At 43.2% G+C, this 23,632-nt stretch overlaps 2 protein-coding genes across 3 annotated transcripts in view; both read left to right on the plus strand.

Annotated features, from left to right (window-relative positions):
* The window catches only part of ago2 (argonaute RISC catalytic component 2), a 33,229-nt gene extending 25,363 nt beyond the window's left edge, over nucleotides 1-7,866 (plus strand). For both annotated transcript variants that reach the window (XM_063185799.1, XM_063185800.1), the window contains exon 20: nucleotides 2,264-7,866. The gene's annotated coding sequence lies outside the window, so the exon portion shown is untranslated. The remainder of the gene's footprint in view (nucleotides 1-2,263) is intronic.
* Nucleotides 7,867-17,904: 10,038 nt separating this feature from the next.
* On the plus strand, nucleotides 17,905-22,933 carry si:ch211-57n23.1 (uncharacterized). The gene is made up of 3 exons (XM_063185802.1): nucleotides 17,905-18,050; nucleotides 18,625-19,339; nucleotides 21,960-22,933. The coding sequence occupies exons 2-3, from the start codon at nucleotides 18,735-18,737 to the stop codon at nucleotides 22,105-22,107; spliced, it is 753 nt and encodes a 250-aa protein (XP_063041872.1). The 5' UTR covers nucleotides 17,905-18,050; nucleotides 18,625-18,734; the 3' UTR covers nucleotides 22,108-22,933.
* Nucleotides 22,934-23,632: the final 699 nt, after the last annotated feature.

The raw sequence follows: 23,632 nt of genomic DNA on the forward strand, positions 1-23,632 counted from the left end.
AGTCCCTTTTAAAAAATAATGAATTTTAAGTTATTTTAATTTTGATTTCAGTTTGACATCCCTGGCTTAGGCGTTCAGCAGGCGTTTTTTGCAGGTGCCTTAGGCTTAAGGGGTAGTCAAGGCTGGTTATGGATTCTGTGTTCCCTATCCAAATCACGAAAACTTTGCCATAACTATAATGACTGTCTTTTTTGTCATATCCTGTGTAGTATTTTCTCTGATTCTGCTAAAGACACACACACACACAGACTCTCACACACAGGTGTTGGGGGGCATTTGGGTGCACCTAGATTTTGTGCTGGTGCACCTGAAAACAATTTTTAGACGCACCAGTGCAACCAGCGCAAAAAAGTTAGCAGAGCCCTGGTCGACATTGACTGCAGGAATCCACTTCAAGGTGCACTGCTGGTACTTTCTCTCCTCCTACTCCTCCTGAGAAGAGCGACTTCTTCTGTTAAAAGTGCACTGCACTATTAGTTAACCATTATAAATGGCGAATTGTTGAGAAATGTTTGAAACATACCTGCAATAACTTGTACTAACACATACACTCAATGATGAACTTGTTAAATTATAAAAAACATTATTAATTTGTGTTATTAATAGGATTTGGAAAGCTATTTCATTTCTGTAGTCAGTTTAAGATCGATGTTGTAATGGTAGTAAAAAAAAAAATTGGAGGTAGTAAAAGGTAGTAAATTCAACCTAGGAATATCTGTAGGCACCCTGACACACACACACACTCACACACGCTGAGAACCATGTACTTCGCCTAGAGGTAATACACACACACACACACGGTGAGAACCATGTACTTCGCCTAGAGGTAATGCACACACACACACACACACACACACACACACACACACACACACACACACACACACACACACACACACACACACGCTGAGAACCATATACTTCGCCTAGAGGTAATACACACACACACACACACACACACTGAGAATGATGTACTTCGCCTAGAGGTACCACACACACACAAACACCCACACACACATTGAGAACTATGTACTTTGCCTAGAGCCCTGGCAAGACACCAACTCTGGTAACAAACGCACACAGATGCACACACACTGAGAACTATGTATTTCGCATTAAGACCTCGCCAGACATAGCCTAAGGTAACACACACTCACAGACACACTCACAGACACACTCACAGACACACTCACACACAGACACACTCACACACAGACACACTCACACACAGACACACACACACACACACACACAGACACACACACAGACACACACACAGACACACAGACAGACACACAGACAGACACACAGACAGACACACAGACAGACACACACACACACACAGACACAGACACAGACACACACACACACAGACACACACACACAGACACACACACACACACACAGACACACACACAGACACACACACAGACACACACACACAGATGCACGCATGCTGCGCACAATGTACCTCCCCTGAAGCCCTCGCGACGCACCAGGGTCAGCCACACCATCCACTCGATACGATTGCATTTAATGAAAGTTGTTATGGCATCTATCGACATCCAATATTACCTACCTATTACCGAATGCCTATTTTTTTTTACGTGTTAAATTATACTTCATTCATTGCCACTGTTTGCATTCAAGATGGCCCAAAGTCCCCTCTAACCACTATCACTATTGTTCACGTTCCCTCTTCCCTAATCACCTTATCCCAGGGGTGTCAAACTCAAATTGACTGAGGGCCAAAATTGGAGTATGCAACGAAGTCGGGGGCCGATCTCAAGATTTATTTTTAATAAATGGACTAAAATCTTGCAGGCACGCGCTTAATACTTATACAGTAGTTTAATTTCAGACACACTGGCACATATTGTGTTGCAGATGAGTGTGAGCTGTGTCATTGGCCTGGGCCCACTCATAATTCTTTTAGACACCAAATTTCATGTTCAAGTCTTGGTACACTATACATTAATGTAGTATGAGGGCCAACTGTAATACACATTTGAAATTATCTCGCGGGCCGAATAAAATGACTCCGCGGGCCAGATTTGGCCCCCGGGCCTGAGTTTGACACCCCTGCCTTATCCATTGCTGAATTGTCCTGGAACAAGGCACCTAACCAGACACTGCTCCAGGGACTGTAACCAATACCCTGTACAATTAGCTGTACATTGCCTTGGATAAAAGTCAAGTGTAATGGGATGCAATGTGGTCTGCCCCATCTTCACACACTCCCCATCTCTCTCCTGTCTATTAGCACTTACGGCGGCAGCACGTGAGGAAGGAGCGTAATGTGGATCCAGAAAATTCACCCAACACCAGCCCCACCACTCAAGCTGACCCGCCTGCCGGGGCCTGCTGGTTTTACATCGGAACAGGTTACGCAGCGCTAGGCCATTTCTGAGACCCTCACATGGACAAACAAACAACAACAACCATCCCCTTCCCCCCATCCCCCACCCCACATGTTCCCAAAAGACCACAAACTTGTATTCCAAAATGCAACCAAACTACGCCTCTCCTTTCCCTCTGAAGTGTAACATCTAATGGAGGCGTTCTGGGGGGTGGATGGGTGTAAATAAGGGGGTTATCGCTAGACTGTGCGTGTATGTGTGTCTGTGTGTGTGTGTGTGTGTGTGTGGTGTGTGTTTGCATTTTCTTTTTTTATCTATATATATGTGTATTGTAAATGTTTTATATTTGTACATGTAGGGGCTAAGTTGTTTACATAGGAGAGCGATCCTATCTACAGTAGAATCCCTTTTTACACTGACAAAATGGTGTCTAAGTCGTGGGTGGAGACGTGAGTGCTTTGTGGTGGGAGGGGCGGAGGAGGAGGGCGTATTGGGGGAGGGGAGGGGAGGGGAGGAGAGGAGAGGAGCGGGGGACTTTTCCTGTTGAGTTGATTGTAACCGTTGGCAACTCGTTCCTTACGTGTGCAGCGTACTCACCAGTCATACTTAAGGGGCACAGACTTGAAATAGGGGCATGAAGCTACGCTACGCTGTGGGGAGAGTTCTATTGGACTCACCCTGCTTTTATCTGTTCAGAAAAAAATACTTAAAAACCAGCAGTGTGTATGTCCCCACCTATCAAAAGAAGTGATTGGTGCATGCCAAGATGTATGTGTGTGTGTGTGTGTGTGTGTGACGTGTGTCTGTACAGAGATGTGTGTCTGTACAGAGTGTGTGTGTGTGTGTGTGTGTGTGTGTGTGTGTGTGTGTGTGTGTGTGTGTGTGTGTGTGTGTGTGTGTGTGTGTGTGTGTGTATGTGTGTGAGAGAGAGACCGAAGCTAAATTTCATGGTGTGTCATTTGGACAGCCTGTTCTAGATCTACTGTATACTCCTTGTGTAAGGTGACCAAAACAACACCAGGCATTTATTAGTGCCAGACTGAATCGCTACAGTATTCATCTGACAGACACAATCTTGATGAAATATGTTTTTAGATGGGACTGCAATGCTCTAAATGGAGAGGGGAGAGACACTGTAAGGTGTAGGAAAACCCTCCCTCCCTCAATGACTTGTTGAATTGCTCTCCAGACGCAAGGGAGGGCAGAGAGATGGAGATCGAGTGAGAGGAGAAACCCGGAAATGGTATTGGTTCAGTTCTGTGCACAGGAAGAACCTCCTCCAATGGGTACATCCCATTATGCGAACTCCCGCCCTCCACCTGTACTTATGACCCCCAAGCTCTGCTGCTGATGATGATAATAAGCGTCCCTGCTGTCAGCCTCGCCACAACAACAACAACTCTTGGGGGACTTCTCCCTCATTCAACATCCCAATTGCAAATGGGAAAATGACCTTTTGAATTGCGCTTTTGCAAGATTTTGAATCACACTTCTTGCACGTCTTGCAACGTCATCGCGAGGCCACAAGCACAAAGGAGGACGGGAGTTAGGATACTGGTAAGAACCTCCATGTGTCCCCCGTTCCTTTTCCACCCCGCGAGTTCGCTCCCCCTCTTCTCTTATACCCACCCCCCCCACCCACTTAAGTTGTTTGTACAATCAGCGAGTGGCGCGCTCTCTCTCCTGAGAGGCTCTGGAAGCCACTAATGCGGGACTGGATCCCAGTGGATGTACAGTATATCTGATGGTGCTCTGAGCCAAGATAATCATGACGATGAGTTGATCATGTCCTATTATATCGATAAAATGACACAATCTTTTATTTCGTATCCCCCCGCCCCCCTTTCCGATTGTATATGCATTTGAGCACATTCAACCCAAATTTTACCTTTTCAATCTCTTTTTTGATAATCAAGTCGTATTGACCTGTTAATATTTTTGTGTTTCTCTTTGCCATATTTTAATACATTTTATTTAAAGTACCAAATCACCGCGACAAATTGGCCAGTGCTTTAGCAAATGCAAAGTTGCAAATGGTAATCGTGATGGCTGTTTGCAAGGCTGTTGGTGTCGAATCCGTTTGTTGTCTAGTTGTAATCTTGCCTGTTGAAGAGAAGTCGTGAAGGTGTAGGATGCACTACAGGACTCTAGACACTTTGTTTCAATCTGGTTGTGGGTTATGTACTTATAAATCCCCGTTTCTCCCTTACCTGAGACACAATCCACTGATTAGGAGGGGCTATGTAAAGCCTGTTAACACTTGACAGAACTACCAGATTCTGATTGATTGGTTGAGTAAGACTGGTTGGTTTGATTCTGCATGGCATCATGCAGCATGTGGTCTGCTAGTGGCTTAGATCAGATGCCTTTTCTCTTTAACCTAACACCATGCCACTGCGTTTGTCCTCCGGACGTGGCTTTGAAAGGGTTAAGGAACTGTGCTTTGCCCTCCTCTGTGCGAAGTATTGGGGTGCAGGCTGAGGTTGAATACAGTCTGTGGCTAGGGTTTGGATTTCCTAGTCTTTTTATTTTGTAGATCGAAGTAAATTGACTGCTCCTCATTTTATTACAGCGTAGGCTTTTCTTGTGTGAACCATGCCTTTTTAAAGCAATCATTGAGGTCGAATAAAAAAAGAAAGTTAAAGCTAAACACAAAATACCCAGGCAACTGTACTTATTTTTTCTCATTTATGAATTATTGTCCTGGAATAGACTTGGCTTAGATTTTGGTCAGATTTTTAACTACATTTTTGTCTAACTATGCATTCTTAACAGATTTTAGCGGTGACATATTTGTCTGTATGAATTTTTAGATCAATTTTTATCGTAGTATATAAAGAGTCAAGGGTGCATTTTATTTGTCTTGTTTTTTTGTAGAAGTAGTAGTAGTACTAGGCTTAGCACAAATTTCCCTTTACCTCTTGTAGCAGTATTTTGCCTTTTTTTGACCTTTTTTTTTTTTCAAAGTATATAAATATAAATCTCTATATGCCAGACAATTGGTAGGTATTTGTACAGTATCAGTCCCCATCTCCCCTACCCCTGAGGCCAAACAAGATTAGTGATGATCAATGTCCATAGTATATAAAGCACAACATGGATGTTGAGTTGTAGGTGCTGGAGACCCCTCCTAAAGGGAGGAGAAATGACATTTGTACTTTCCCACCCCCTCTATTTTACATTGTGTCACCTTATAAAGAAGCCCACATGTCGGACAGGTCCACAGGCTTCTACAGTTATAAACTAAGATCCTCATTCCTTTTTTGTGTCTGTACCTTCCAAATCATCTGTCATGTTAATTTTTAACTTCTCCACATGAAACTTTTTTTTTTTGCCATAATCGACTCTGAATCCAACTGACTGTGGATATGGGGCATTTGTTGTTGATCAAGTACCTGATAATAGCCGTTTCTTTTTTTGTCTCTGTTTTTCACCGCCGTTTGACGCTGGTATCGCAACGTGTAAACAAATCTGCGTAGCATTTTGAATAGCAGGCATTGATGCCTTTTCCATCCCTCTCCTCTCGCTGTGGCAGGCAGAAGTAGCCAGAACTGTGCTATCTCATCTATCTATGAGATCTATCTGGATGTCTATATCCATCTATCCATCTTCCTACCTACCTACCTACCTATCGCTCGGGTGCAATTGTGTGGAAGTGGCCTTGCGTTTACCTCTTGTTACCTGTTACTTGCATGATGGTAACATCACACCGGTGGCCATTTCCTCATAATTGCATGAGAGAGACTGAACAATGTTGTCACAAACTTTATGTTTTAAACCATCATCTCCAAAACTTCTCGTTATACCCATACAGTGGTGGTACTCTGCCCATGGATCAGACATCTTTGCAATATTCCCTTCCTCTTGTGCTTGTTTTCGACTCTGCAAAGGGCTGTAGTTATTGCAAGATTTTTGTGTGTGTTTTCCTTGATGCTTTCATGACTAGCTTGATCAGTGGCCGCCACTGTATGTTAAGGATGGCATTCATTGAACTTGGTCCTATGGAGGCATGTGGAGGCTGTTCACCCTTCCTGCTCTTGTGTTGCGGTGCATTGTGGTGCTCGTGGTCCAGTACACCCAAGCATTTGATTGTAAAGCCTGTCTGTATGCGCATCGACAGCAGATGACGTTGGACTCGCAGGATGTTTAAAAGTGTATTTATTTCCCGTTGTAAGTACTCGTTTCGTAAAGCTTACCGGTGCCAAACTGGCTGTCTGTGTTGCGCTCAGTGCATGCCACATTCTGCAGTTCCTGCAGGCAATGACGATGGAGAGCCATCTCTTGCATCAAGGGCATTGTGTTCTTGTCCAGCTTGGGTTTCATTTTATTTTCATTCTTTTTCTCTATGTTTTTTTCTTTGCTTTGTTTTAACAAATGTGCTGTTAACCAAATCACCAAGTCATCCTGTATTTACACACACATAGGTTCATATTTTCTTTTCATCATTTTTATAAGCTTATATGCCATTTTTTTCACCTATTGTGTTCATCGACACCTTAATAATTCAGTATTATCCCAGTCATACATGCCACAGCAACTACACCTGTGGCACATCACTGCGTTATTTACTTTTTCTGATTTATTTACTGTGTCTGAACCTGGAACTATCAGTCAGTTGCATCATATCTCTTGCCGAAACCCATCAGAGGGAGAGGTTTTCCAATGGTTTTTCTTTTTTTCCTTTTACTTTGATGTTACAAATTCTACCTTCTGCTACCAGCACCTTAGATCACCAGATGTTCTCAACATATGCAATTCCTGAAAAACGTATGGAAAGTATGGAGAAAAAAAAGAAACAATTTTTGCACTATTTTAATTTTGGAGTTGTGAAATGTCGTCTTTTTTTTTTTTTTTTTTTTTTTAGAAGCTTGTACCTCAATTTTTGGAGAAAGCAAATGCGGGTAGCTGTGCAGTTCTTGGTGATGTTCTCTTAAGGTTTTGGATATAGTAACTAACCACATGTCCGACTCAGACAAAACATTGGTACAGAAGAACTGGGAACATCTCATGCCAAGTCGTATGTTGTTACAGCCTATGCAACAAGTGTACAAAAGAAAATCTGTAGTGACCTGGCAACTTGGAGTCAATCTGGAATCATTTAAGATTCATTGATGCTTTTTGTCATTTTTTATTATTATTATTTCAATTGATGTTTGCATTTGGATTCTTGGATGTTATCCAAATGTTTCTTGATTTGCCAAATTGTACGTTATCAGCGGTGACATATCTGTTCCAACAATATTGGGCTGTTTTTAAATGCCAACCAGAGTTGATTCAGCAAGTGAATTGTTGTGGTGCTTTATTATTAACCATTGGCTCTGTAGATTAACTGCATTTTGGCAAGAAAAAATGGATTGTTGAGTCGCTATTGAGAATGTTAGAGAACTCCTTTTTTTTCCCACGTTAGGCTGAAGCTCATTTTGTTTTTGTTTTTTTGTTTTTTGTTTTTTTTCTGTAGACTGTTTTCCTAATTTGCTTTTGTCCAAATAAATGGTGCAGCACTATATATATATGTAGTTGGTCCCTCTATTTATGTGACTGAACATTTCATAATTACTTGTAATCGTATGCAGTGGTCTCTGGACTGTATCAGACTTTTACACTGAAGGTTTCAAGAAGCAGTACATCATATAACTATCCTGCCCTTTTTTTGGCCAGATAAACTTACCTGCTTCAACGCTACCCAACAGGACATTTTTTGAGTCGTGGCATTATAGTCTATATTCTGATATTAAGTTATAGTTTTTCTTTAGTTTGATTTTCTTAACATTTGTCGAGAAATATAGCAGGAAACGTTACGTTTTCTCAACTTCTGATTTTAGCTTGTGTGGCTGTTTTCCTCTCTTTGTTGTAGGCTGCAGGGTGTTTGCATATGTGTGTTTTTAGCAACGCTTGCACAAATCGGCTTTTTTAGCTTCTGCCTCGAAGTTGGCATCAATAATTCTAAATATTGGCATTTTTTGTGAGCAGCAAAAAGTACAAGTGCTCCCTTCCTTTGTTTGGCGCATAGTCACTGTTCCCCTGGAAGGGGTCCACACCAGCAGAACATGGTGAATGTAGTTTTTGGATGCTAGCAAGTGTGCATGAACTTAAAACCCTTAATAGCCCCTCCCACCATTTTTGTCTATAAGCTGCAATAGAAAGGACATACTACTACAAACTGCATTGCATTGGGATTTCTCTCATCACCATGTTTTCATACCTAAAACGTATAATAGAAAAGTGTGTGGCCCTTTCTGTTTTACTGAATTAGTTCTTCTATTTATGTACAAATACCTTTTTATTTTAAATACCATGAGTGAAACCCTTAACCATTTAGTTTTTCCAACTTTTTTTGTCTTTTCAACTTACTCCACTTATGACCTTATTCATAGACTGACAGATGTTCACTGTTCCGCTGCATGACCTCGTCATATTTCCAAAATCTTGAATTTTGTTTCTGAATTTCTTTGGTAAAACCAGCATTACCTTTACCTTCTGAGGTAACCATTTCATATGCAGTTTACCATGAATAAATTGCCATAAATGACAACATTCTTCAGTGGACATATTTACCACTCCACCTTTTCAAGATCAACACCGCATTTACTGTAATTTGGAAGCACAAGTGGGCAGCCAAGACTGAAATGATGTTCATTAGTGTGTGTTTTTGTCTTTTCCTGACATCAAGAGTTTCAGAATGATCTGGATTTTCGTTATACCAACTTGGAACACTACCTCAGAGAAGGAGCTGGGTGCTACCATGTCCCACTGACACACTAAGAAACACAAATGCACACAAAACACAAGAATAGTGACCAAACAACACAAGCCGATACTTTTTGGTAAGGCAATTGTTGCTGTTTTTTTTCTTCAAAGGACTAAGTTGAGGGACATTTTATTGCCCAAAAAAATCAGGGGACCAAATTTTTTTTGCAAATCTGGCGGCATTTTTTATGCGACTTTTCACTCTTACGGCATAAACCAGATTCTAAATATGCATTCTGTGTTATCGATATGAATTTGTAGAATTGCCTGCCGGTGTTCACCCTTGTTTTGTTGCATTGAGCCTCTTGTGTGCTGACTGGACGATGCATTTGCCAACTATGTGAATGGCTTGGCCATGGTCCATTGGTAGATTTTTCAAGGGGGTTCAGTGAGCTGTTCTGAGGGTTAACACTTAAGAATAACGGTCCTTTAAAAACTCTATTAAGACTAAATGTTTAGTAATGAGCTCATTATAAACAAAATATTTGCAAATATTTGTAAATCAGTTAGAACCAATCTTTGGCTGCATAGCGGAGTGCCAATTGAATGAGTTTGATGCGAGTTTCCTTCCCGCACACTTGTCTATCCAGTGGTTTCCATCTCTGTTGCTCTTCCAACAGTGCTGCTGTGTCAACATAGCATTCATATCCATTTACAAACATATGCAAATGCTTTGTTGATGATTAGTTACTTATTTACAAAGTGTTTCATAAAGTTTTCATGGGACCGCTACTCTGAAGTGTTGCTTTCTGTATATAGATATAGATTGTTTGTGCGAAGTTCAGAGAAAAGGGAGCCTTAGACATTCGGAAAAGGTCCTTGTGCAAAAAAAGAAATGAAACAAAGCTAGGCGCTGAACTGTGCCACATCCGCTGTGACACGCAATGGGTCAAATTTGAGTCCTTCTCGTTAAAATCTTAACAGCTTCTTAAGCTTGACTCTTCACGAAATCTAAAAGGTTTCATAGAGATATTATGACACATGAGGCCAGAGACTTGAGATGGCAACTGAGGGCCTCCACACATCGGTTCCGACAGCACTGCGGAGCACTTTCGCTTCCGACACAATTCCGACCCCCAAACCCAATTTCACGCGAACATAGCATGGATAGTCAATGGGCAGCTCCGACAAAATAGAACTTGTTGGACATCGGCACCAGTGTGTGGGCTTCTATTGAAAACAATGGAATCGTACTTTTACGGAGCAGTGCTCAGCACTTTGTCGCAGCCGATGTGCAGAGGCCCTTAGGCATGCAGGAGATGGTTGTCGTGAATCGTGTGACTGGAGGCAAACTCCTTACTGGCTGGGGGGGGTCCATGGGACTCCCCAGTCTCTGATGTTTGTAATAAAAGGGTGTGTGTGTTTTGATGAGCAGTTTATGTTGTGTTCGGTTTGCCACATTGTGGCTATTCAGCGAAGCATTGTGGAATGGAAATGGATGCCATAGTACAGGGGGTTATCTGACATACATGTAGAACACTAGAGGTCACCTTGGCTACCCCAGCCTATTGTAATGAATGGCTCAACTCCATCGCCGCCATCTTTGTTTGTTTTGAGGGTAACTGTTTGAACGTCAATACGTGAATAGGTGATACGCAAATCTTCCCGTCACAGACGGTAAAACGGCATCGCTGAACTTTGCTGATATTGTGAAAAACTTGCTGTGTCCTGAATGGTGCACTTGTGTCAGTGCACTGATGTTAAGTGCATAGTGCACACAGTGCACTGAGGTTTAAAGTGTGTAGTGTCGATGGAAAGTTTGGGACTTGCCGTGCGCTGACTTTTCAGCGAGAGCGCCCTATGCACTGAAACATGGTGACCGAATTGCACAAGTCCGCCATTTGAGACGCAGCAATAGGAGCCCCGTATCCAAGATGGCGGCACATGAGACGGGCCATGCCAAAAAGCTGAACGAGACATCTAATGTTGTATATCTATGGTGATCAGACACTGGTGTTTCTACTTCAGCGTGGTTTAGCATGGTGCTATTGCCTGACTTGCTGAGTCAGGGCCAGATAAGCCGAGGGTTTAGGTTTAAATCCGCTACTTGAGTTTTTGTGTAAACGTAAGGCAATAAAATCAGTGAAGCTGTTGTCAAAATCAAGTCTGTTGTTTTTCTTCCAAAAGTAAGAGAGAAACGCAGGATGTACATAAGCTATCACACCTCTGTGAAAAAAACCTTGGTAGGCTAATTGCATTTTATAAAGGGAATAATTCTTTGTGACAAATGACTTGTACTCTCATATATTAAGCCAATGCACTGGTTTGGTTATAGGCGTTTCAAATATTTTTTTTAGCAATGTGGTTCAGATAAGGTTTGTACTGAAATTGAGATCCAAATTCTTGAGATGTTGAAGTAGAAAAAAAAGTCTTTAAAAACAAAATCCCTTCCTCAGCCCACCGCCATTCCTGTGTGCCTTTTCGATCACTACTACTCCCCTTTCCAACATAAAAAAAGAGAATTTCTATGTTAATTATCATGCAACCTTGCAAAAGAACATGCTGCATAGAACGATCAGTATTTATACTTTGCACTTTCTAAGCAGTTTTTAAAAAGAAACTGCCCACACCTGGTTGGGCAGAGTGAGAGAAAAAATGAAAAGAACGAGGTATTTTCTGCTATAATAGGAACTTTAAGGAGTAATATGACTTGGATAACGTTTCTAAAGAAATAAAAAGTATATAGACATAAAGTACCTCATAAGCCTGTTATATGCTGCATTGACTTCTCATTTACTTTTTCATACTTCATCTTTTTTTTCTCCTCCAAAAAAAATGTGGAAATGTCCCTTGATGCTGGGAGGTTTGTAAAACACAAACGGCTGTGCAGATGCCTGTTTTTGTTTTTATTTGTATTTCTTTTAATTCCCCTGAACGACAGATGTATATGTAATCTCTGTTGTTACCCCCCGAAATAAAATGTACACACATTGTGCAGAGTGCAGTGTGCATCTCTGTAATTGTGTACAATAGGCGCAGCCTTTTTTAAACTGAAGTTTTAGTCTTACACCCTATTCATGAGACACACATAGTTCCTCTTTGACCCATGGATAGATTAGAAATCCTCTTGACCAGCAGCTGAACAATGCTATTTCCCATGTAGGTGATGTAATGACCATCAATGACTTCAATGATGATGAAATGTGAGCGCAGGCTCGGGTGTTGCGAGCTCAAGGGCTGTACCTGCCAATCTTCTGTTACTCTTCATGATCCTTCGCTGTTGTCTTAAAACTAGCCAAGCGCAATGTGCTGTCGGAAGGAACAGACATTTTTATTTCTTTTTGGAAATCTGGCCTTAATAAATGCACTATAATCTGCAAGGTGTACTATAGTAAATGTTGCCCTCAGCTCACTCGCAATACTAAGCGCCCAACGTCTGACGCCTTTTCACCTGCGTACCTCCTGAATGTAGGGAGTGTCCTGAAAGACCTCAGTCCCCTGCCATTTTAATCATTTTTAGCTCAATGTGAAACACAACATAAATGCTTGATGTGGTGTTTCTTCACATTCTAAAGTATTCCATTTCCAGGACACCCCATGTTAAGATTTCCCAGAATTCCAAGTATTATTACATGTCCTCTTCCCATTAACTTTAGCCATTTCCCCACTAAAGCCATGCAATGGTAAAGTGACCAAAGTTTTGTTTATTTTTTAATTATTTTTTTATTTTAAGGCATTCTCGCACAGCTCACTGGCTTCAAGTCTCCCGTTCATGCCATTGGTTGATTACCCTTGTCCTCCAAAAAATTGTCAATCATAGCTTTTCACCACATGCCAAATTGTTTTTTTTTTTTTTTGTGGGTCATTCCTTTCATGGTGAGGTCTTTTTTCTGTTTTCTTTATAAATCCATGCATTTGAATACACTGCTAAGTTCCTTGATGTTTTTTTCTTGATGTTGTAACGTGTGAGCTTTCGATTTGTATTTTACTTTTTTTTTGTTAATTATTACGATAAACTCGAAGATATGCTGTAAACCTTGTTAGGACATAATGTGAATATGTATCACTTGTAGTTCACTCTGGCTTGACTGTATATTGCATTAATTAATAAAAATAAAATTACGTTTTGAAAACATGTTTTCTTTCGATGTGCCTTCATGTTATTCCTCCAGTGATGCTGCTGGAAAATTAACTTTATTTTAATAAAAACCAGCAACGTTTTCATCACCCTCGATCTTCATCAAACCTGTGAAAGTGTTACACTTTATATATAAAGTGTTAATGGATGTGCTCACCCTACCAAAATCGACTCCAATGATGCTGCTCTCGTACCATTTTATTTCTCTTCCCAGAACATGGTAAGGGAAGGGTATGTAATTTTTGTTACTCATTTTCAAACTGTATGCTCTCTATGCACAAATTTGATCGTGTGAAGTAAGCTTACATTAAATTTACAGCCAATTATGTTGTAGGTCCCATATTACTGGAAATGCAAAATGGTGGACGGGAAGAAGATCCACTTTTTCATGAATGAAAACCATCATATTCTCAATCATAATTAGACAAGTGCTCAGAGAGCACACCTCCGGCCTCTGGTGGAGAGGAATACACAGTGCACTGTGAACGAACCAACAAACGAACACACAAAGTCAGCCTATCACATAACCTCCTTGGCGGAGATAATGAATGCGTAGAAGTTGATGGTAATGGTAAATATTTATGACGAAGATAACATTTGAGAAAGGGCAGCATTTATTCTGGCATTTAACTACAAAAGTATGACATGCTCTACCTTTTCCTTTAAAGCAGGGGTTCTCAACCATTTTTGAATAAACACCCCTGGACCTCATCATAAGCCTCCTAACCCCCCCACCCNCCTAAAATGGACTAATTAAGCTCCAATGCTGTGGAGCCCCCCAATGAGAAATGTAAAGCAACAGCAGGTGCGTTCGGGACCAGCATGTGTCGATTGATGTTGCAGAGTACATCAGCGAGAACTTGTCGCCACAACGTGGGTGGTATTAATTAAAGAGCACATTTAAAGTCGACCACAAATTTGCAAGAGAAGATGAGCTCGCACCAGTTTGATCTACATAGCACCAAGTGTGCGGTGTAAGGGGACAGGTGGGAAGGAGAAGTTGAAGTGGGGTGCAGTGCAAACTTTAGGGGTGTGGATGTCAGTGAACTTTTGACCAATCGGTTCAATGGCGTGTGACCTCGGAGGCGGTATGCACTATGCAGACCCTTGCAATTAGCATCAATGGGGATAAATAACTGCAGGAGTTGCGAGGTCCGTCTGCAGTCGCATTGATCCCGCGAGAGTCTGGTATTATGTCACGTGTCACGTCGTCGTTGCAACATGACTGAAATTTGTTAAGTCCTACAAGGTTTTGTAACCTTCATGCAACATTTTCATCCAGAATGCATTGCTGTCTGCATGTGCATGCAGATGTTACCCAAAATCGATCGCACATACTAATACACTTCATCTTTGGCCACCCCTCAGGCTAGTAGTGGGATAGCTTCATTTAGATGCCCCCACTGCAGTGAATTCCACAGAGCCACATCTTCCTACAAGTCGAAGCACTGAAACGATTTTGAAAGCATTATGTAACATTTTAATATTTATAAGGAGTTTTACTTGTCACATGTAGAATTACTAAAACATGCAGTGACCTCAAAGTTATGTTGTGTTGCTTTTAATATTTTCTTCCTGACATCATGATTACGGGTAAGGGGGGAAAAAATCCCTTTTTCCACCAAAGTACTAAACACTGAAGCCAAGGCACTTAATTTTAAACAAACACAGATGGCCTTGGTCTCCACAAATGCCCAGAAGCATAAGTACAATTATAAACTGCAGTACAACTCTACTATAATGTACAGCTGTAGTGCTTTGTAGATGTTTTAGTGGAGGGGTTGGACATTGTCACGTGTTTTATGTGTTCTGCATGGGAACGTTAACTATTATGCAATATTCATTCAGAGTCAACTTTGTTGGCCTAAAGTTATCATCAGCTCAGCTGTATAAAGATCATGTCCATCACTATAATTTAGTAAAATACCAAGCAATTTGTAGCTTAGAAACTATTTTCGACCTGGCCAGTAATTGACCTCATGTGGGGGAAAAACCTGCCTAAACTTGGAACTAGGCTTATATCATCTGCCAGCCTTAAAGGCGCACTGGGTAATATTTTCAGTAGCTTATTTCCAGAATGCATGCTGCCTATTCACAAATGTTATATTTTTTCATGAATACTTACCACCACCATCACATTCTTAGTCATTATGGGAGGGCTTAAGGGACTGTACGTTATTTACCGGGGGGGGGAGGGCTGGTGCGCTGGAAGTCCGGTCAAAAAAAAAATCATGCCCCCCCCCTCCACCTCAATTTTTTTCCCCATGGCCCTCCCCCCACTTCAATTTTGTTTTCCCATGGCCCTCCCCCTACAGGTACAAAAATGTAATATGTAAAATTGGTAGATGAACAACCATCATGACAACAGTCAGAGTAGCCTACATCAAGGGCGGTTGTCTGCACTATTATGTGCTATCGATATCAGTGGATACCTATGAGAAGCCGCTAGAATCTACCTCTGCGGCTGCATGGGATGCCTTTTAACTCCACTGTCACCAAGACAAATTGCAGGGACGCAGGAACTCATTTTGACCAGGGGGTGCTGTAGTCAGCGAAGGGTCTGGGAGTCCTCTCCCCAAAAAAAAATGTTTTTTTTTAGATGCAATGTCCTGCATTCTAATCAGTTTTAGGATGAAGAATGGCGAATCCCATCTGACTAACGTCTTCATGTTTTATGTAGCCTAACCAAGGATGACTAGATTTTTTTGTTTAACATTTCACTTCAAAATTATTAAGTTCTTCTCGCGGAAGGGAAACGCGCACCTAATGTGGAGGTGAGGGCGTGTTCAACTGCCGTGACAGTTTCTCTCTTCTCCATGGGCAGTCTACAATGTGTGAAATTAGTAGAAATGCATGACTAGGCTATGCGATGCACTTGTGAGAGGTGACCGGGCTTTCAAACAATTTAGATTTTCTTGCAATTGCGACTGTGTATCTCAAGATGCATACGATCAGGACCCCTGCCTTGTCTCCCCGCCCGCGCACAAAAGCACGCACACACAGACAGGCATAGGCCTACTGCTTCCCGAATGTGAAGGCTACACTCTGACGGCCAAAGAGTTTGTGCTGTGATCGGAGAGAGAAGTAGGTTAAGCGCCAAAGCAGCTGGTGCCAATTGCTGGCTATTTGATACAGGGAGAGTGTGAAAGCCACCTTTAGTTTGCATTTGACGTTGGCCATATTTAAACACTAAAAGGTGCCGCTAAACGGTGGTCAAATCAGCAGCAAGAGGCAAAAGGAACAAATCGCCACCACTACAAAAGTCCAAAACATCTAACAATAGCACAGCCATTTCACACCGCGGCAATTCAACTTTGGCAACAGTTATGATAGACAAGCCACGCACACACCATCGGCTGTGCTATAGATTCACCCCATAGCCAACTCCGAGGCTAAGATAGACTTCACCAGCAATAGGCAAGACCTAGCCTACCAATGTGCTACTACGAATCCAATCTCCACCGCAAGAAACAAAAGTCACTTCTTACCTGACACGATGCACAATTTTGGTGACATTCCCTTCTTCCGTCGCACTTTAAATTCACCTAATTCCTTACTTAGTTGGTCCGTTTTTGATCACCAAAGTGATGAGACTTCTCTTCACAACAAGTGGCTCCTCCAATGGGTTTTAAGACCGTGTTGATGCATGCCCAAGCCAACATATCGCTGTTAATACCACTTTTATACCTATTAATACCTTGACACCACAAGCTAAACAAAACAAACGTCTCTCTCGGCGGTGCTATGCGACCATTGAACACAGATGTAAAGCACACGGCGGTGCCATTATATAAAATCATGACTTACCAGAGGCTGTGACCACCAGTTGACTACAACACAACACCTCTCCAAAATTCCTCTGGAAATGCCCATCCAATTCGTTGTCAAAACTTCCCAAACTGTTTAGCCCATAGGCCTATAGTTCACCTCAGCTAGTTTGATATTTGCTCACGGTCATTTTCTATGATGCTCAATGTTCCTCCGTAGCACTAGCAATCCTACAGTGAAAGAGAGTCAGCGCGGGCAATCTACAGTAGCTGCACCTGATAGTTCTACAGATACACGCTTCAGTGCTAAAGTAGGCCTATGCACCCGGGACCTTGCATCGCAAAGCGATGTGTTTCAGAGCATTTCTTTATTATTATTTAAAATAATATATGAAAATAAAATAAAATAAATTTGTTTTTTTCCCATGGCCCTCCCTAACTACTCCGATTTTTTTTGCCATGGCCCTCCCCTCCACCTCATTTTTTTCATCATGGCCCTCCCCCCCCTACGCACCAGCCCTCCCCCCCCGGTAAATTACGAACAGTCCCTAACCATTGTCCTCCATTTTGAATTTCCAGAAATAGACATTTTTAGCCACAAAACATATTTTACTTTCATAGGCCTACTAGTAAATATTAGTTAATTATTTAGTAAATATGAATGAAAAGATCAGATTTGGCAGTATACAGCACAGTTTCAATGAGCAGTATAATAGACTCGCCGTCCTAACCTAAGTGCACCTTTAATGCCCGATTAGTTTCAATAGGAGACAGTTATTTACGCCCAGGAAAATGAAAGTAGCTTACTTTGTACTGCTCCATTAATTAGACTGTCCATCACCCCAATTTTCTCCAAAAGGAGAAAAAAATGGGTGTTCATGTCACAGTAGAGTAGAGTAGAGTAGTGTGTTATTCGTGTACTGAATTCTGACTAACATAATTAACTCGACCTAAGAAACAATCCGGCAAACAAATGGTGCGTCATTGGCTGCTTTGATTCGTCCTCCAGCCTCCACCGCACCGACTCAGACTTTCCAATAGCTCAGTGCGGGCGACACCGCTCCGCTGCTCCTCGACTTTTCGGAGCGTTTCTCCAAGGTAAGTAATTTTATTAAAGTTATATGTCTATTCATGTTGAAACCAATAGTTGTCAAGTTTAAATACGTCCGACCATGTCTGGCTTCACTCGCGCGTTAAAGCTTCCCAGACAAAAAAAAGCGTGCGCAAAACTAGGTGCCATAAACAAAAGACACGGAAGATGAAGCGTGAAGTGAGGCAATCGCCTTTGAACTAGTAGACACTTTTGAGTCTGACTGCTATTTTACGAGCTGAATGGACTCAGACATGCTCTTTGTGTAAAAATAAGAAAAAGTGTGGGATTTTTTTAACTTCTCTTGACAATTAAAGTATATCAGACAAAATGAAATGGGTGGATATAGTTCCTAACCGTGTACAAGAAGGGGTTGCAACAACTACTGTATAAGCCTAAATACATCCACACAGACTCCTTTAAAAAATCAGGCACGTTCCTAATCCCTATGCATGCAATGGAATGCCTCCTCTCACTGTAGTGTGCGTGCGCGTGTGTCTGTTTTCTGTTCTGCAATGTGATGCCTGTTTCTGTGTGTGTGCGCTTATTCCTGTGTTCTTTTGGTTTGGGAACAAATCACAGCTGGAACACCCACCTGTCCTGTGGACTTAGTTGGCACCACTAACAACCCAACCCCATCACAGCAAATTAACAACAAACACCGCTGTGGTAGGCTACAGTGCTGTACCACAATGTTCCTGCCCAGGGCCTGTGTGATGGGCCAAAGTCAGACCTGGCTGTCCACCTTCCTCCTACTGTGCTGTGCCGCCTGGTGCCCAGCGTATAGCCAGCAGCTGGGACAGCAGCAGCAGCAGCAGCAGTATGATGACGGTCTCCAGGGAGAGTCACCGTGGGTCGGCGGTGACGAAGAGTGGGGCTCCGGCGGTCTGCAGGACCTGCTGCTCTCCGGCTTCCCCGCCGACAGCCCCTTTGTCTCGGAGGACTCTCTGGGGGAGCAGGACGGCGGCCCAGTCAACTGCACGCAGCGCTTCTGGCTGCCCGCACCGCCGTCCTCCTCCTGCGGCCTTGGCTGGGGAGACCTCCTCGTGGGGGAGCAGGAGTTCGAGGAGGTGCGTCTGCTGGTACTGCAGAACCGGGCGTCGCTGCGGGCGGTGTCGCAGCAGAGCGGGCTGGAGGAGGCCGGAGCAGAGCCGTACGGGGAGCAGGCGCGGCGTGACGTCCAGGGGGTGCGCTCGGACCACCTGGAGCTCGTGCAGACTGCCGAGACCATGGAGCAGGTCTTCTTCTCCCTGGAGGAGAAGAGGAGGGAGGCCAACCAGCCATATGTATTCTCCAGGTGAGGTTCCAAAGGGCAGTCAGTCAAGGGTAAGCGGTTAGGGCATCAGACTTGTAGCTCAAAAGTAGCGAGTTCGACCACCAAACCGACAGGTTGGTGGGGGGAGTAATTAACCAGTGCTCTTCCCCATCCTCTTCCATGACCGAGGTACCCTGAGCACTGCTCCCTTGGTGTGTGCAGTGAGCACTGTGTGCTGTGGAGTGGTGTGTCCCAATGGGAGTTTCCCCAAAGCAGCCTGTAGCCCAGTGGTCCCGGACCATCTTAATACGGCCCTGAGTATCATAATTGTATGCATGTATGTATGTTGCCACTGACAGCTGAGCTTTGGATGGCCCAGGGACACAATCATTTCAAAGCCCCCCAGTTAATGCATTTAATGCGGCTGGGGACCCAAATCTTTTGGAGCCACGGTCATATTGTGTACAGCAAACTGCACTGCATTGAACACATCATGCCTTCTGTAAATCTGCCCACAAATGAAGACTTACAGTGCTGCAGGAAAGAACGGCCTTTTTATTGGCCTGCGAGACAAGGCTTAATGACTCTCTCTCTCTCTCTCTCTCTCTCTCTCTCTCTCTCTCTCTCTCTCTCTCTCTCTCTCTCTCTCTCTCGGGTCAAACACTCACACTCAGTGACACGCTCTCTCCAACATGTGGAGGAGGAGTGAGTGGAAATGTGAGTTTGCAGGTTTTCCACATCTCCACCACCACCAGAATGAGTTCATGCCTCAGCCATGAGATCATAGCCACTACAGCACACAACAAAGCAGTGAGCAGGGACCGGTTATGATGCCACGGGCCCCTGGGCCAGACGACAAGAAAGGCCCCACCTCAATGGCTGTCGGTAGTTCACAAAACGATTCAGGGTTGCAGGCCAGATGTGTGAGTCTATGTTGTTGGTGGTACAGGGGGATCAGATGTTAGAACTGTGATTTGAGCAGGGTGCGATTTGTAGGGGGGGATGGGGAGGATTGTCCCCCCTTCTGGTCTTGATATCGCCACTTTTTCTACATGATTTTATCACAGTTCAATGTAATTCCATTGATATTGATTACAATCTAAAACACATCCCCCCTTCTGGTTTTCAGACTTGGGCTTCAGGGCCCCCTTGACTCTTGGGCCCTCGGGCCTGGGCCCAGTAGGCCCAAGCAGTAATATGTCCCTGTCAGGTCCTGGTCTATCTCCTCCACTACAGCTGTGCAGTGGAGATCGCCAACACACCCAGGCCAGGGACTCTGGCAGCTTAGGCTGAGCTCAGGATAAAGTCATCTAAAAGGGCCCCAGAATAACTCCATACATACTACAATGTACAAGCCCGTACATACTACAAGGGATAAAACTCTGCCACAAATAAAGACAGCTAAGGTGTATGTGTGTGTGTGTGTGTGTGTGGGGGGGGTCTGAATCAATGCAATGTACAGTGTGTACATATGAGAAAGAGAGAGAAGGAGAGTTAAGTTAAGAAACAGAAGGAGGAAGGGCAGAGATGAGAATTGTTTGATGATTTAACATGAACAGAAGGAAGGTCCACACTGTTGCTGCTCCAGGTTTATTAACACAACGTCTGACGAAGACCAGACTGCATGGTCGAAACGTTGTGTTAATAAACCTGGAGCAGCAACAGTGTGCGGACCTTCCTTCTTTTCATGTTTAATCGTGTTTAAGTCCGGCACCTGTCCAATCTGGATGTGCGCGCTCTCCAAAACGCTTGTTTGATGATTTCAATTTGATCATACGAGAACCCAATTCTGGGCCCCCTCTCTCTCTCTCTCCCTGGGCCCTCAACTGGCCCCTTTGTCCTCCACTGTCAGTTTCCCCTGAACACACCAACACAAAAAAGCGCTTGTCCAGACTCCAGGCCCAGGGCAGGGCTGGTTTGGGCTGTTACTGAGAGAGCTGGGCCTGCTTTCACAGTCTGGCCAGGGAACAGGCTTCCCCGTCGCCATTAACGATGCAGTAAAATGCTGTTACGGGAAGCGGGAGACACTTAAAAGTCAGCCACAGATGCTTATTTACACCATTCGTAATTTTTGTTTGGTTACCCAAAATAGATTAGAACTGTTGATGTTCTTGTTAAATAGTGTCATTGAGAATGTGAACTCATTCTTGAGTATAACTTCTTTTCTGTGGTTGGAAAATCCTACTCTAGTCCTATTCTGCTAAGATGTAAAATGTACAAAGGTCCCTTAACTCAGTGGTGCCCAAACTGGGAGTCGAGACCCCTAGGGGTGTCGCGGAGTACTGCTGGGGGTCACGGACAGAGGGGACTTGGCATAAAAACAGGAACTCCACAAGCTACATAAGCTCCAACATGTAACATAATTTCATACGTTGTTTAGTATCAGCAAGGAATCGTATAGTTGAGTAAGAATAAGATATATCAAGCCCATACCTTTCCTGGATCCATGTGACGTCAGCTGAACACCTAGGAGGGCTAGTTTACTAAGCTAGGGTAGGGGGAGTGGGGGCTTTCATATGACTTTGTCCTGGGTTTGTCCTGTTTTTTTTTGTCAATTAACTCACGGTTGGGAGCATTTATCATTGTGTGCACCTCTATTACTGTATTATTATTTTTCTGATGCTGAAAACTCTGTGCTGTGCTTGTTTGCTTTCGTCTGCAGCATGAAGGAGCAGCTGATGAGCTCCAAGGCGTCCCTACAGAGCCGCGAGCAGCTGGCCGGCTCCCTGGAGGAGAAGCTCTCCGCCCTGCAGCGCTCACTGGAGAGCATGCAGCACCGCCTGGCCACACTAATGGCACGGAGGTGGTAACCGAGCCTCGCCTGACAGGCCAAACCATTCATTTTGAATTACTTAGTAATTCATGTGTGGTCTGATGATTACGCTTCTCTGGGGAGGGTTTAGTCATCCACCAGACAGCCGGCCAAGAGGAGAATGCACGACTTGCGTGCATAAAAACATACGTCATGAATGTCAACTGTCAGTGATGGATTCACTCCTTTCAAGAGCTGAGTCTGAGCTCACTCCCCCCCCCCCCCAAGTGCTCCAGAGCATCAAGGATCCAGACCAAACATGAGTTACAAAGTAATTCATGTGGTCTGGTGATACCCGTCTTGTGGTCATGGTAACCACCCGTCATCGCCTAGCCCAGTGGTTCCCAAACATTGTTTGTTGTTGCTCCATTTTAATTTGAATTTTAATTCACAGGGAAAGTTAATACATTTCTTAACCTGATGAGACACACCATTATAAATTTGGTATTTGGGGATTTGGTCATCTTAATTTTAAGGTTTCTTCTTCAATCTATCGATATGTATCAACATGCAATAATAGTATGTATATGTGCTTACACTGTACACACCTCACGTCAACCCTGAGGTGGGTACAGTGCAGCTGGGTCAAAGACGTCCAAAAAGGAATTGTCATTCAGTGTAACGAATACCTTCTGCTGACTGTAACTGTAAAAATACATGATTTTTAAATTGTTTCAAGTGAATGGATGACAGTCGAGGCATTCATGAATTCACTGGAAAAAAATAAAATAAAAAGAGTTTTTTTTACAGTTACAGTCAGCAGAAGGTGTCTGTTACACTGAATGACAATTTCTTTTTGGACGTCTTTGACCCAGCAACCATGGTCCAGGGGCCAAGCTTCTAAATTTCTATTCTCACATTGCGTTATGTTTTGCACTTTTAACAATTACATTTTCCAATTTCCTTGGGGACAATCCTCCTAACCCCCAGCAGCACTGGATCTCTAATGGCCTAAAACTCTTTTTTTTAATCTACCAACACTCGTTAAGGGGGGCTGGCCTTGCTTGCCTGATTATCATAGACTTACAATCGCGGCTCGATTTGAAGCAACTACGCCGAAGGTGATGTGTCACTAGAAGGGCGCAGTCTGCTACGGCCTTGCTGTCTGGCCCAGGAGCCCATGAATTCATAATCTGTCCCTGGCAAAACATTGTTAATTTGTTAAATTGTACATAATTGTAAAGCAAAGTGTACTCAAAAACTTCATAAAGTGAAATATCTTTGATTAGTAGAATGTGTACATGATTTCTGAGCTCAGGGCTGAAAGAGGTCCCCTTTGGCAAAAAGTATCGTTTGACTCCAGTGCAGGTTTAATTCAGCATTAATGACGGTCAAGGTTTTTATTTTAAAATTTTAAAGTGCTAATGGTCCTTGTGTATCAGCCAGAAAACCAATGTATTGTCCCCATCTTGATGAAGTCTATAGACGAGTGCGCACTGCAGTGGTCTTACTTGCATTGTGTCTGGCTGCCATGATCAAGACCAATATGGCCTGGTTATAGCAATGCTGGTCAAATATTTTTG

The sequence above is a fragment of the Engraulis encrasicolus genome, chromosome 20 (genome assembly GCF_034702125.1).
Source record: "Engraulis encrasicolus isolate BLACKSEA-1 chromosome 20, IST_EnEncr_1.0, whole genome shotgun sequence".
NCBI classification, from domain to species: Eukaryota; Metazoa; Chordata; class Actinopteri; order Clupeiformes; family Engraulidae; genus Engraulis; species Engraulis encrasicolus.